Below are 15682 nucleotides of genomic sequence, written 5' to 3' on the forward strand. Positions count from 1 at the left end.
TGAAAATATATATATATATACGTGGTGATGTTATGTACTAACAGCATACATTTCTATTACAATGTAAGGTCATTGGTTCAATGTCTAAAAAACACGCACAATTTATTTTCTAACCCCACCAAGCAAGGTCTAAAAGTAACTAACAGTTGGGTCTCTTTTATACTTGAAGTGCACGAAAAGTTTGTTTTTGCAGAAAAAATGCGCCGCCAAGTGGTGGAATTTTACATCTTTTAAGTGTACACTCGTAATAAATGCGTTTCGCATGCAGACAGTGCAAACTGTGATGTGTCTTATCCATGGAAATGTTAACGTTTCAAGTTTGTGACTCAAGTCTAATTGAATTCCCATTTAGACATGTATCGACTTTAAGGCCTGTTGACAAAAAATGTTGTTTTTGTCCAGATTGTCTTATGCGGAAAGTTTTGCTGTGATAGTATGTGGGCTTTGTTGATTGAGTAAAATGTTATTACTTACTATGAGTAGCAGTTCTTGGTTTGAGATAAAAACAACAACAACAACAACAACAACAACAACAACAACAACAACAACAACAACATGAAATATGGGAGTTAGGGTTATTAAGAAAGTTGTCATAGTGATGTTGACCAGATTTTAACAGTGTAAAGTAATAATGTGCGTTGTTATTCTGTGCTGTAAACCACTAGTGTATACACTGGAAGAGCAGAGGACCCTCCGTCTTACATTATCTCAGCAAACGGCATTTTTTCCTCTGCATTCCTGCCACTGCTTCAAGAAGTTAAAAGATAATAATAAATTAACGTTTAAACGTGTGTGATCAGTAAAATAACGATGGATTTAAAATTCCGTTTCCCTCAAGTTTCATTGGACGGCCTTGGATGTAAGGAAACAAATAATTGTTATGTCTAGAGTATATAACACTCCAATGAAAGCTGAACAAATCGGAAAACTGGAACATGAAATGAACAATGTATGGATATGAACCAGAAATGTACAAATAGAAATATGTTCGTCTTATTACATGTAATGTCCCCTAGTTACAACATCGTGGCTGTCGAGCGCAGGAACTCCACCAATCCGTTAGTATAGCGCCCTCTGTAGTTAAATGAGATCACACTTTACACTTTCGTTTTGATAATGTTTTTACTGTATGATTCCAGACATACAGAGGCGGTTATGTAATATTCTAGACAGTGTGCTTTACAACTGAATAATTAATTCAATCGTAATTGTGAAGAAAGAAAGGAAGTTTTATCCTATTGTGAGAAATAAATATTGAGATGAAACCACAACATTCAAATGCATTTTGTTATTCTTTCCGTTGTGCGTTTGTTGGACGAAGGGTTACTCTAGTGTATAGAACACAGAAGTAAACGGTTTTGATATACGATAGACTAGGGGTCTATAGCTAAGAACTGGTTTTACAATTGTAACAATGGATGTTGTTTATACTGTATTTGATGACAAAATTTAATAATAACGGAATGCTATCTGAAATTAGATTTCCAGATTGATGTCGATACCATCAACATGCAGCCATTGAATGGTTCATTTTCGGGTTTAATTTACTAGACTTTGAATTGGGCAAATTATACGAATTATAATTCGTTAGAAAAGCTATTGTTTATCATATATACAATATCAACACATACTTGTATTCGGCCACGGCGTTTCCATCTTCTGCATACATTCTTTATCTATAATATACACAATTAAGGATTCCAATACACAAGTGGTCATTTTGTATACATATCAATGAGAGATGACATATCTTTACTTCATTACATATATTTACGTCATTGCATCACACTATAACCAAACACTTATACATTGTATAAAGACACATCAGCATCTAATAACATTGTCGTAATACCGACAGCCCTCTTTACGGTAACATACCTCTTTGCGACATGGGTAAAAATCACACACATCGCCAGGAGGTTGTTTCTGCGAGAGCTAAAAAAAATCCCCAATTATCGCATAAATCCATCAACTGCTCATTTGTACCAGTTTTGATTAAAATAGTGTTTATTTACTTTGAGAAAGTTCGTTGGTTTTTTTTCGAATATTACAAGTCAGTAACTTATTTACAATGTTATAGTTTCGACCCTTGAATTTTGAGATAACATAAACTGTAAATCAAAGCTCTTTTACCAATATCAGTACATTGATGGCGTTGACATAGAACATGTAAGTACTTTTAATCCCGTCATCCATTTTTACATTGATTATATATTTCATAAACTAATTCTGCATTCAAGTAGCGGTTGCCTATCATTTCAATCGTCACTAATGTAGTGATAAACCATTAATGGGGTCGAAGTAATTGCTTATAAGTGGCGGAGGTACTAGGGGAGATACGTGTCTCGAAAATAGACATGCACTTTTCCACTGTCCTCTCTACAATATTATTAGGATTAACAAACAGTGTTTCCAACAAATAACAAATATATCATCTCATAGCAGGAAGACAACCATTCCTTTATCATAATAGAAGAGTATGATAGGATTAAAATTCCAACTCAGAGTTCAGGAAATGGTCTGTTCATCAGGGAATGCTGGTAGACTAATGGCCACCATAGTCAGATCCACACCATACACTATACTGTAGATGTTTGAAGTATTAGAACATGTATACACACATACACACATACACACATACATACATACACGCGCGCGCGCACACACACACACACGCGCGCGCACACACACACACACACACAAACTCTCGCGCACGCACACACACGCGCACATGCATACACACAAAGACACACATCCGCTCACACAAAAATGCACAAAGACACACACTAACACCATGTAATTCTTTACATACACCTCAACAAACCAGACACAAATATCTGATTATTTATTCATTAATTTTTTTGTTTGATGATGGCAATTGAAAGTAGCAAGTAGACCTAAAATTGTATAAAAACAACGTACATGTATTACTTTTCTAATAAGGGCATTTGTGTTCTGGGACTCAGAGGGTAATCCACCCGACTTGATGAAGGGCGGATATTAAATATGCGATCCAAGGATCTGAGTGCCAATGTTATAACTATACTGCTATTATTATAATTACAAATGTACATGGTGAGTGGACGTTTATACTGTGGTATTTTAAGTATGAATTTCAATTGCTATGATTGTAAAATACAAAACTCCTTTTTTTTTAAAAATCGCTATTATAACTGTAATGTATTATTTAGTCTCGTAAATAGCCCGTGGGCAATACCCTTCACCTCCCAGATAACTATCCCGGATGTTCCTATCTGAAACAATAGCAAGATAACACGTATATATTGAGACATTTCATGAAAGTTTGATTATATCGAAATTTGTAATATGTTAAGAATCACGAGCACTTCTTGGAAAATATTGCAATTGGTGGCAAAGGAAAGAGAGCACAACTATTCAATAATTCTACTGTCCGATCTATAAATGAAATTTCCATATTTCAGAACAAAAGTGCGGTTTTAAATACATACATACATACATACATACATACATACATACATACATACATACATACATACATACATACATACATACATACATACATACATACATACATACATACATACACACACACACACACACACACACACACACACACACACACACACACACACACACATACATACATACATACATACATACATACATACATACATACATACATACATACATACATACATACATACATACATACATACATACATACATACATACATACATACATACATACATACATACATACATACATACATGTGTGGATCATGTAGGGTGCAACTAAACATGACAAAATTGTCAAGCACTGGTGGTTTTGCAATGATGGGAGGCAATCTGTTCCAGTTTGACATGTGCAATATGTCAACACGATGAAGGATATTCACAATAATACATTACGAACTATACACGGCATATACACTGTACTGACCATGGACGATGATGTTTTCTCAATTTTGGCTACATGTGAATTCAAACATTACACATTTTGCCTTAAACATCATGGTATAGATACTAAAGGTATAGAGATTAAAAGACATGTTATTATATATATATATATATATATATATATATATATATATATATATATATATATATATATATATATATATATATATATATATATTGATATGTTGATATAAACAAGTGATAAACTACAAATTCCATTGCAATTACAGTCTGTAAATATTTTCAAACTCCTCCAGTTCTTCTCCCCTATCATGTATACCACAGACAAGTAAGTCCTATACAAAGTAGGCCTACTGCGTCCAAATTTGTATATTTATCTTCGTCAAGAATGCGTAAATTTGATTATACTTTGTCTGGACTATTGCAATCAAGTCTGTCTGTGCATAGCTTAATTTGTTCCCTTTAATTGGTCCAATTAGCCCTCTGTCTGATAACAAATTCTGTGTCGGCTGGAGATCGTGTCATCTGTCTTTTGTGAGTATTGCTTCGGAAACGGATTACCAAGACTGAACCATTCTTGAGAAGGGGGAGGGATAGTTGGAGGGATTGTTAGCTTAGGGCGGCCCTTTTTATTTTTCTGTTTCTCATCTCCCGACCGACCCTAATTTGCAGCTCCGACATCAGAAAAAAAAAAGTTTTTTTATTTCCGACCGACCCCTGAGCACAGCAAAATTGTAAGATTCCCCATGGCGTCTTAGGCCAGTTCTGGCGAGGCCACGACCTTGCGACATTGGCCCCCCTAAAATTACAAATGAAGCAATAATTTTCCCACCTTGCGTCGCTTTGGCGCATTCATTTTACGGCAGACATCAAAATTATCTACTAGTAAGTCCACGGCCGGACCAGGCCAGGCTCGGCTCTGACTCGACGTGAATCCCACAAGAAGTATACTGACTGCGTAAGGGAAAGTTTTGTTGACATCATATAAGATACAGTGACAACGCGCAGTTCTATTGTTAACATAAAAAATGCCACAAAAAGATCAACTTTGATAAACTTAATCTACAAATTAAAACATTAGAGGGATTATATTAGGTAAGACGTCGAAATGGATATGGACGGCTCTCGTCACATGTTTTGTCTACTGTCACTGTCGTGACCTCTGACCTAATCACTGACGTGTGCGAAACACTGAACTTGCTACCGGAACATCTATCTGCCATGCCACAGCTCAGAAGCCTTCGTGAACCAAATTTATGGGACAGGTTGTGATTTTCATTTGTTGATGGGTTAAATTAAATGAGTACATGTGTATTTTGATTCCGAAAAAGCTGTGTTAGGGGATCGTGTTGCATGATGTTGACAGTGCTAGTGACACATGTGAATGTTGGGCACTGAATCAATGCGTAATCACTGGCATGGCCACTATAGACGGCCGATGCATGTGCGCCCGGTCAGACATGAAGAACGAAATTGTTGTGCAAATCAGAAAACAATTAATGTAATATTTACAGAGCATCCCAACTTTGACTTTGTTGATAGTTTTAGTTAAAGATTCAAGTTCTGAGTTTCAAGGACACCTAATGTCAGCTTTCCGTATCATTGCAAGTTTACGTATCATTGCAAGTTTACGGTACGTAACTATGCTGTCATTTGATATAGCAGGACCAAATCATGATACACAGCCAGTAACGGTTAATTAATAAAAAAATAAATTATTTTAAAGTTTGTTTGACTATTATTTGTAAGTTTTTCGTTCACATTTGGTACTTTTTAAAGTCAGGGATTTTTTTTCTTCAAAATGTTATGAATTTGAAGAGGGAATGATAAACACAGCAGTGTACTAACAATTTTAAAAATGAAACAAGTGGTTACAAGTTTAGGATTTCTCAAAGTTTTTATTCAATCATTATGTTCACTGTGACTTATTTTGAAGTTGTTCATTGTCCTTGTCTGAAAAAAGGGAATTATAAATTTTAGCACTGCTATTCATTGATATTCAGATTAAAAATTGTGACTACCTGGCTGTCCAATCTTTCTAAACAATATATCATATATATATATATATATATATATATATATATATATATATATATAATTATATATATATATATATATATATATATATATATATATATATATGTATATATATATATATAACTCGGTGAGTATCAATCTGCTAAGACAGTGCTCTATACCGCAGTGGCAGAGCGTAATAGTTTTGTTAAAACTATATATATATATATGTATATATATATATATATGTATGTATGTATATATGTGTGTATATATATATATATATATATATATATATATATATATATATATATATATATATATATATATATATATATATATATATATATATATATATATATATAGGAAGTCAGTGGTAAGATTTGTCCGTAGTACAGTGCTCGATACGTCTGCACGCAGAGCGGAGTATATATATATAAAATTTAAAATTACATAATCTTAATTGCCTTCTTTTTGTAAGGTGTAATGTGTAGTACACAATTTTCAAAAAATAGCTTACTGGGAACTGTTATTATGAATGGATTTTTTTTTATGTTGTTAGGTAATGGTCTATACGTAATGGAATATCTTAGACCACAGTATCTCTATAGTGGTCTGAGATAATTTATATGAATATTTCATAAACAATAATAATTGACCTCACTCCCTGTCAAATGACACCACTTTTTGGAACCAAGGGGCCTGTGTCCCCACTTGTTGGAAACCTTGGCAGAACACCGCCGTCTAACCCTCCCCCCCCCTCTCACCCACCCTCCCACCCAACCCCTTTGTTACGTCAGAGCAGCATGTGTCTTTCATCATGGCAGAAGCCGTTGAGCTTTGATGAGGGACAGGGCTCAAAATTAATACTGTCACGCGGTACATTTTGCTGCAATGTAATAATAGCTCAGAATATTTCCATCATTTTCAAAATTATGCTTAAAATTGGTAAAAGTCATACTGCATTCCTAATTTCTTGACCAGTTTTTAGCTTTAAATCAGTTGTATTATCAGGGAAATGACCGACTCCATAGCGTTTCATGACCCATGACATGCATGACCTTTGAAGACATTCCGATGTTTACATTATTACTTTTAATTACTTTTAAACAGTAAATCCCAAAGGGGTTCTGAGTTCTAGAAATGTTTGACATGTTATCTGGTGGATTATTTTGACAAGTTCACACTGAAGAAAAATGTTTCACAGAAGTAATGGTTTATATAAATGAAAATTCATCTAGCACACTGATGACAATCACGTAAGTGTTTCAAAAAGTTACATACTAAAGTTCAAATTGGATAACTTGAAAACAATGTTAGCGATGGCAATGCCTCTTTGATTACCGGGTAATACGACGAATGTATTAGTACTCCTGATAAAATCACACAATAGTTCATGGCTACAGATATACACCCATCAGGATGATAAGTATTTAATCATCTTCTTACAAAGTTGTTCTACAGACTTGTCAACCTTGCTAAAAATGAAGGAAAGAGACTTGTAACAAGGAATTCAATAAAGAGAAGAGAAAAGAAGTTGTATAGAGACTAACAGGACAGAAAGGACAGAGAATGGAACTGAAAAAATACATTTTTTTTCTTGCCCCCTTTTTTTTTTTATTTCGCCCGCCCGACCCGCCTGACTATTCCATTGGAGATGAGAAACAAAAAAAAAAAAAACCTCACCCTTATAGGTAATCGTTCAAAATGTCACAGTATCAAATACAATTGAAGGCGATTCTTCTTACTTGCTGACCAAACGCGTTGCAATTCTAAGTATCACCTATATATGGATCATAATGACAATCAATATTGTCTTATCGCAGTTGCTAAACAACAACAACAACAACAACAACAACAACAACAACAATAATAACAACAACAACAACAACAACACTACCATCACAATAAAACAAAATACAGACACTGATTGTATAAAAACATATACAATTATACATTGTGTCTTGTCTCGTCTCACTATGGAAAAGTGGCATTGTAGTGGTGTTTATTTGTTGGCTTCGTAAAGACAAAATATCATTTCAAGTATACGTGCTTTCTTTGTCTACATTTATATAAAAGTAGTAGTCCTTTTTTACAACATCGTGCTGCCTAATTTAAAACTACCAAGTATAGCAGCTACTTTAATATCAGAGAAAGCTGTTACTTCTCATAATTTAGAACTAAGTGAAATTAATTACAGCAATTTGTAAGAATGGTAGTCTACTATCCACGCTTTCCTCTTTCGTTGTACCACTGAGGTGCCAGGAAAGCCTTTGGAATGGATGACACTTTCCAGCCTGAGGTTATACTTATACGGTGATTCATCACGTTATTGCGTGACAGGGATTGACTCATAGATCAACTGATGTAATCGTTTTAACCAGACTCATCTCTGCTATATAGACGGGACTATATATCTTATTCATGTTTCTTTCAACTTTGTACAGTATTCCACCCAGCTTAGCTATGAGTGGCAAATCTAACGTAGTTATTCATTCCATCGTTACATAATCACATCACGATGTGAACAGAACAGTACAAAAAGTCAACCTGGTAAAATATTACATATATACTATTCACGTTTATGTTGCCTTTAGGCTTTTCAATCTTCCGGGGAGATCTTGTTAATTAAAGGTACTTATTATACAAACAGTTTGGTTGCAGTATTTTCTTTCATTTGCCATTTTTCACGAACCCGTGATTTCGTGTAGCTCAATTCCACATGCACAATTACATCTAGACACAATACATAATATGATCGCGTCAGTGAAACAGACACGTGATAAGCACGTGACAAGAATTGTAAGCCCACGTGCCATATAGTTTATACAATTGTTATCATACATGTAAGTGACATAATATTCGTACAATGGTTGCACTTTAATTTTCTTCATTTCTAACCCTGCATGTCGTCACCTACCTACAGTCTACCCAATATTATGTTTTACATGTACGCACACAAAGTTCGTCATTCTATACCTGTCAATTTACGAGAACATGTAACTATTTGTGGCGCTCTTCATCAGGTACTTTTTATTCATATAACATCAATTTGTGGAGACCAAATGTCGACTTAACAAGTACTCAAAGTAGTTTCAGTGATATACAAGTCAAAATACCCGATAATATAAATATACCAAGGCTTTCTACGGACTCAAATAGTGTTGTTGCTTTTTTGCATGCTGAGTTGCCACAGTTTATCAAAGAGAAGCTAGATTCTCATTCCGTAATGTTTTAATGATGAGTGGTGACCGTGATGTTCTGGTGTGAGAATTTAGTAAAACCAACTTTATTGCTTTGTCGCCTGTTTTACAAGGCCAATTAACTGGTAATTAATTCCACAAGGTGTGGGTTTGGAAACAGACATAAAATGTGTCAGTCGGTCAGGCTGTGTAATAGTTCACTCTAATGTTAGAGGTCAATCCGTTGGTAAGTTAAACACCTACCCATCAAATCTTATCAGCTGACCGTCTAACTTTCTATCAAAGCCGCCTTCCCACTTAAGATCGTTTATCAAGAAATTAATCAGTCAGTCAGTCAGTTAATCAATCAATCAATCAATCAACCCACCATCTCAGTCAACTACATGTATCTATCACCTACTCATCCCCTCATTAATCCCTCATCACACATTCTATCCACCGAACCACCCACCTCTGAGACAACCACCTATCCATCCATCAATACATCCATCCAACCAACCACTCACATCCACCCACCCGATTAATTAATCAATCAATTAATTATTTATCAATGCACCCACCCATTTGCCGTTCCAACCAACCAACCAACCAACCAACCAACCAACCAACCAAAACCATCCATCCAGTAAACCAGTCATCGGTAAGTAGATTCCTAGTTTTATACAATGTCTGCATCGCGGGCTTATTGCCTACTCTGGATTCCATATTGCTGACAACAACCTGAGCTATACATGTAACTTCCTTCCCATACTAAAGAGAACAACTTGAATTCCTCTGGTGAATTCATGGATGGTTAGTTACATGTGTGACCATATACAGTGTATATACATACATGATTGCTCGTGATGTGGGCTTTCGCGGTCTCTTCTGTTCGTAGTACTTACAAAACACTCATGGGAAACATTTAGGTTTATTAGTAAAACATTATGATAGTAACAGAGAATTGCAAAGTGTGTTCACACATTCTTCTTTGTCACTCGGTGATAAAAATGCAGTGAATTTGTGGTTTGAATGCATGGCAAGTTGTCAAGTCTTTGTGCGAGGAAAACTAATTTGCTCCTTTTAGCTATTGAAGGATTAAGTGTTGTAACGTTGTGATTTATTGAAATCATTACTTGAATATATAATATGTGCACCATACCTTATGGGCGCCTGTATTCTGCGTAATGCCACAGTATTAGGAAAACAGATTTATGAATTCCTTGTTTGTGGTAAATGCAAAACAACAAATAGCTACTGAATCCCTGGCCGTGAGTTACAAAAACCCTCCCTTGGTTCACTACTTAATATTCTAATAATCGTCAATCCTTTATAAAATCATGCCGAGTTTCTTACAATCTTCACTCTATATTGAGGTGTGAAAAATACTTGGTTGGCTAGTTTAGTAACGACATAGTAACCCTCGCTAGAATGCGTGCGCCACGGGTACAAATTTCCATAAAAACATATCAGTTCTTAAAATCTATCCAAATTTGCAATATGAGAGTTTGTTCCTGTTCCTTTTGAAATAATAAGGAAATTTTGGGGTCACCGTCTTGTTTTCTGGGAAATCAACAATCTTGTATATGTCGGTGGCAGCCATATTGGATTTTAAAATGACCTCTCGACTCAGAATGGATTTAAGTTTCCTTGAACAAAGTAACAGAAAAAGTTTAAACAGGTTTATTTCAGATGTGTATGACTCTTTAGATTCTTCGTAAAATAAACTTGATCCCCGGCTTCCGACATACTCACGAAACGAAATTATTTAAAAAATCAAGATATCAATCAAAAGGATTACAGATTAAAAGATAATAGACTGAAAACAAAACAAAAGAACTTGAAAGGTTTTGACGTAAAACAGATTACCGACGACGGAAATACATTAAACATACACCACACGCTCCCATTTGTTAAAGATCTTAAGAATACACAAATAATTGATAATGCAAGAAACATATACATTCTGTTAATATAACTTTTATTTAAAATGTCTTTAAAAAACAATCAGCCAATCGAGTTTTCTCCTCCCAACCTTGACCTTGTCAGCTGCTTTTAAAGAACAGTTAATAACAAAATAAAATAAAAATATCAACGAAGTCAGTAAATAATTATTTCGGAGTACATCTCTGGCCCAATATGAAATTGTGTTAAAGTGTCTGTGTATAGTACGTACTATTGTCAAATTGCGAGCTGTATTGATATGTACTTCTGAGTGATCATATATTCAAGAATAAGATTCAATTTCTCTCTTATTCTGTATCCTACATGGGCAATTACTAACCCTACGACACAAGATATTACAATGTAATACTATGATATGATATATGATATGATATAGCTATGTTGTGACCAAAAGAAACGACGTTAGCTATTCAACAAATATTGCCATTGACGTTGATACATAACTCCTTGTACTACGTAAACATTCCAGTGCCAAGGTTGGTAGGTTTTGATAGTGTTTCGGATTATTTGTCCAAACAACAGGATGTGAAGCCGAGCACCATCTCAAGATAACTTTTTTTCAAGTTGGTCAGACCGAGTACAAAATGTATTTTTATCAATTTTTAATCAAGTAGGAACATTGTTAGTGGTTTGATCTAGGGCTCTGACTATGTTTCAACATGGATCTATAATAGATCCATGGTTTCAAGTAGTCAGGATGGGGGCCAAGTCGTGTAACACAGTTTAGGCAACATATACATACCAGGAGTTTGATCATCGACTTGTGTTTCAAACATTCACATTTTTTTCATTAGATATACCCTACCCCTTGGAATATCTGCAAAAGATATCAGACCAATGCGCCTGGTCTTCAGGTCTTTTATCTATCTTACGATCCGATGAGCATTTAAATATTTTTTGATGAAATTCGCATACCTTTTTATCAAATCGAAAATTGCTCACTAAGCAGAATGTCTGCACTGTACAAACACATTGTTTGAACAATTTCTAATTAGTCATCCACAGTAATCGGTCGACTGGTTGCATGCAGTGTTTACGTTTCATAGATACTGCAGACATGGGTATATGTCTACCCACAGACAATTAAGATCTATACTCGTCTGTGGTCTACCTGTGCATACAACGAACACGGAACAGTACAAGAAACGTTCCCGTAGTCTACGGATCGTAGGTTTTCAATATGTAGTCGTCAGAGAACCCTCCCACGCAATGTTTGATATTGCCAAGGGTATCAAAATATCACATTTCCAAGCCACGGTCGTCTTATTCTGTTACATGTATATATGTTTTTATATACCATATCATTAAAAATTCATCCTAGTTGGAAAAAATCAACATGTTAAAATTGTCATGGCAATAATTGGAGTCACAACTACTGGCAGTATAATTACTAAAATATATCTTTGGCAAGTATTTTAATTGGTTAAAGGGGAACGTCGCGTCTGGAAATTTTTATAAACCATGGGTTCTAGAATAATTTTATGATTTTACATCACCTACTTGGGATGTAGGATGTCAGAGAAACATCATACTGATTCTGTGCCTTTATGTATCTTTACCGTGAGTCACTTCGTGACGTGATGGGAGTCTGCAAAAATAATATATTCATGGTTGCACAATGAATATTCATGATATGTTTTACACTGAAGGAAATAATCACTCAGGAGTCATGAATATTCATTGAGCAATCAGGAATATATTATTTCTGCTGACTCCCATGAGGTAATGTGGCCTGCAGAAAAGAATCAATATAAAGGCACACGATCAACTTGATATTTCTCTGAAATTGTAAGAGATTGTCGGTGGTGGAATCATCATAAAATGACTCTCCAGAACCCATAGTTTATGAAAATGACTCTATTCCTGGAGTGGTGTTCCTCTTTAATCTATTTTTCACGACTTGGTTTACCATTAATTATGCATCACACTTTCTCCAAACTCTCGGTGTTTGGCCAGAAACAAAAGTTGTAACTACTACACAATATTTACAAGTACTAATTTTTAAAAAGTGTAAGCTTACATAACAGCTTACTGAGTCGACCTAACCTGCTTAATATTATAATAAAATAAAATAAACTGAAAGTTGAACAAAATGAAACTTTGATTGATAACAGTAGTTGACTATTATCGCGTGTATGATTGCAAAAAAAAGTACTTTGAGTGTTACTTAAGATTAAAACTGTTGAAATGAATAATAAAATATATCAATAAAACCACCTGCGTTTGTTTTAGAATATACACCAACGGTTAATGTATTGCTTTCAGTGTTCTCATCGAGTTGTGTGCACTTAGTCACAGCAGCATGTATATCTTTCCCCTGGAAGTTTGGTCGTCAAGTCTAGGGTTCAATCGATCGAGACTAGACTCAGAGACGTATAACGCCCAGATTTGTCGAACTCACAGAGACGAATAGCGCCGAGATTTGTCGAACTCACAGAGACGAATAGCGCCGAGAGTTGTCGAACTCGCAGAGACAAATAACGCCGGGATTTGTCGAACTCACAGAGACGAATAACGCCGAGTTTCGTCGAACTCACAGAGACGAATAGCGCCGAGATTTGTCGAAGAGTTCGATGCTATTATCATGAAGCTCATAAGATTCGAAAACTGGTAGGTAACCAAGAGCGTGCATGTATTGTTGACACACCCCAGTGTTCTGAATCACTGCGACTAAATCGAAACTAAGTTTATGCCTCCATTTGTCGGTAACTTGCGTTGAATTTCGTTTATTTTCGAAACCGTAGTTTCCATTTGTGTAATCTGGATCTGTGTCCTCTTTTGTATTGTTGTGTATCCATCGCAGAACATCACTGTGAATATCAACGTTAGGGCCAACAAAATCATAAATTTGTTTGGCCAATTGAACGGGGTACAGTGCAATATCCTCAAAACGGACAACCATCACGTTTTTCTTCCAGGGTACAATAGCTTCGTTAGAAGTTTTCGCTAGAATATAATTTCTCAGATTAACATCACAATAGTGTTTAAGACGATCCAACAAAACTCCATCTAAATTTTCGACATACTGATGCATACTAGCAATTACAGGGTCGTAGTTATATCCAGCCTGGTAGACAGGCATGAGAGAGGCCATCATTGCCCGAGGGTCCCGTACAACGACTATCACTTTCAAGTTCACAGATGGATCTTGCATCAGACTAATGAAATCACGGACATCCATAATACGGATAGTTTTAACGGCGACGTTTCTGGCACGTGTGCAACACATATTAGCGTCGTACCTGTCTAAAGTATGACAACGTTCGTCTCTTTGCCATCGGAATAAACCATTATACCAGTTGAAATATTCGTCCATGCCGTGAACGTAAAAATCACAATTGTATATTTTGTAGAGCGCACGCACGCCATGAACAGATATTTCCGGACCGTTCTCCATACTTCGTAATCCGAACAGAGGTTCGAACAAAAAGAAGAAATCTGGGTGAGAGTTGAAAAGCTGACCGACAAATGATGAACCTGTCCTCATACCAGCAGTTACCACTACGTTTGTTCTTTCACTAAATTTAAGCTTCGTTGGGTTCAGATTTTTAAACTCTCGATAACCAGACAATGTTGGTCGGTCAATGTCTATCCCATTTTTTATTCTCAGTAACTGATCTTCTAGTTTCCGTAGTCCTTGAAGTATACCCGTTGGCGCATAATTGGATTTTTCCCGAATGTCTACATTTGGTGTGTCTAAGTTTGGATCACCTGACCTTTCAAAGGGTGAAACGGACAGCCCTGGCCAATCAGGGTTCATGCCTGCAACTTTCCTCCTGTAGCCTGAATTACGTGATGTCGGAATGCGTGTATTTTCCTTCATGTAAGTCATTCGGTACTCATCATCCACTTCTGCTGCCCCTGTGCTCATTCCGTCACTTCGTATTTCGACGGCTACTCTGTCGTGATTTGAGCGCCGTAGCACCAACCGATCTATCATTATTATCAGGCAAATTGTTGGCACAAATAATGCCCATAAAAAGTACAGTTTCTTCATACCGTAGGTCGTGATTACAATCCACTAAAACAAAACAGCGTTACTCGGCAAGGTCAAAACCATTAACGGTGAATCCCAGCTCCTGATGACAAATCTAAGTATGGTCCAAACTCGTATAAATTATTTTGTCGTCAACTTGACGTCCGAGTTCTCCGACTAAAATCGCAGATTTAATCGGTTCGACTGTGGTTACGGCCGATGGTTTATTTCACTGGCGGTTTATGTTTACAGTCCTGGCTCCTGAATGAATAATATCCAATATGCTAATATGGCATGTGCACTCACATGATATATCGATAAATCACTCCAGACAACGTCATACAGAAGATGAGTTTTTACTGTCTGTGTAGACCCATCTCACCTGGCTTAATAAAACAACCCTTTGGGGCACACTGTAGTATAGTTTCTTGGGGAACTAGCGACGCTCCTGTTCTTGTTGTTGGGACAGTTACTCACATCAGATCTCCATTCACTGCGCTTGAACCCCTCCGTTGTCCAAGATATTCCATAGATTGACCACTCCTTGGGGCATTGGTTTGATCACGCTGTTCTCCCCTTAGCTTCTGACTGACAAATCTTCGTAACACTCTTCACGACGTGTGTAATACGATGAAAATGTTCT

At 36.1% G+C, this 15682-nt stretch overlaps 1 protein-coding gene across 1 annotated transcript; it reads right to left on the reverse strand.

The window, feature by feature from the left end:
* Positions 1-13596: 13596 nt before the first annotated feature.
* Positions 13597-15003, reverse strand: LOC144439392 (carbohydrate sulfotransferase 1-like). The gene has a single exon (XM_078128679.1). The coding sequence runs from the start codon at positions 15001-15003 to the stop codon at positions 13597-13599; it is 1407 nt and encodes a 468-aa protein (XP_077984805.1).
* Positions 15004-15682: the final 679 nt, after the last annotated feature.

Source organism: Glandiceps talaboti, chromosome 8 (genome assembly GCF_964340395.1).
Source record: "Glandiceps talaboti chromosome 8, keGlaTala1.1, whole genome shotgun sequence".
Taxonomy (NCBI): domain Eukaryota; kingdom Metazoa; phylum Hemichordata; class Enteropneusta; family Spengelidae; genus Glandiceps; species Glandiceps talaboti.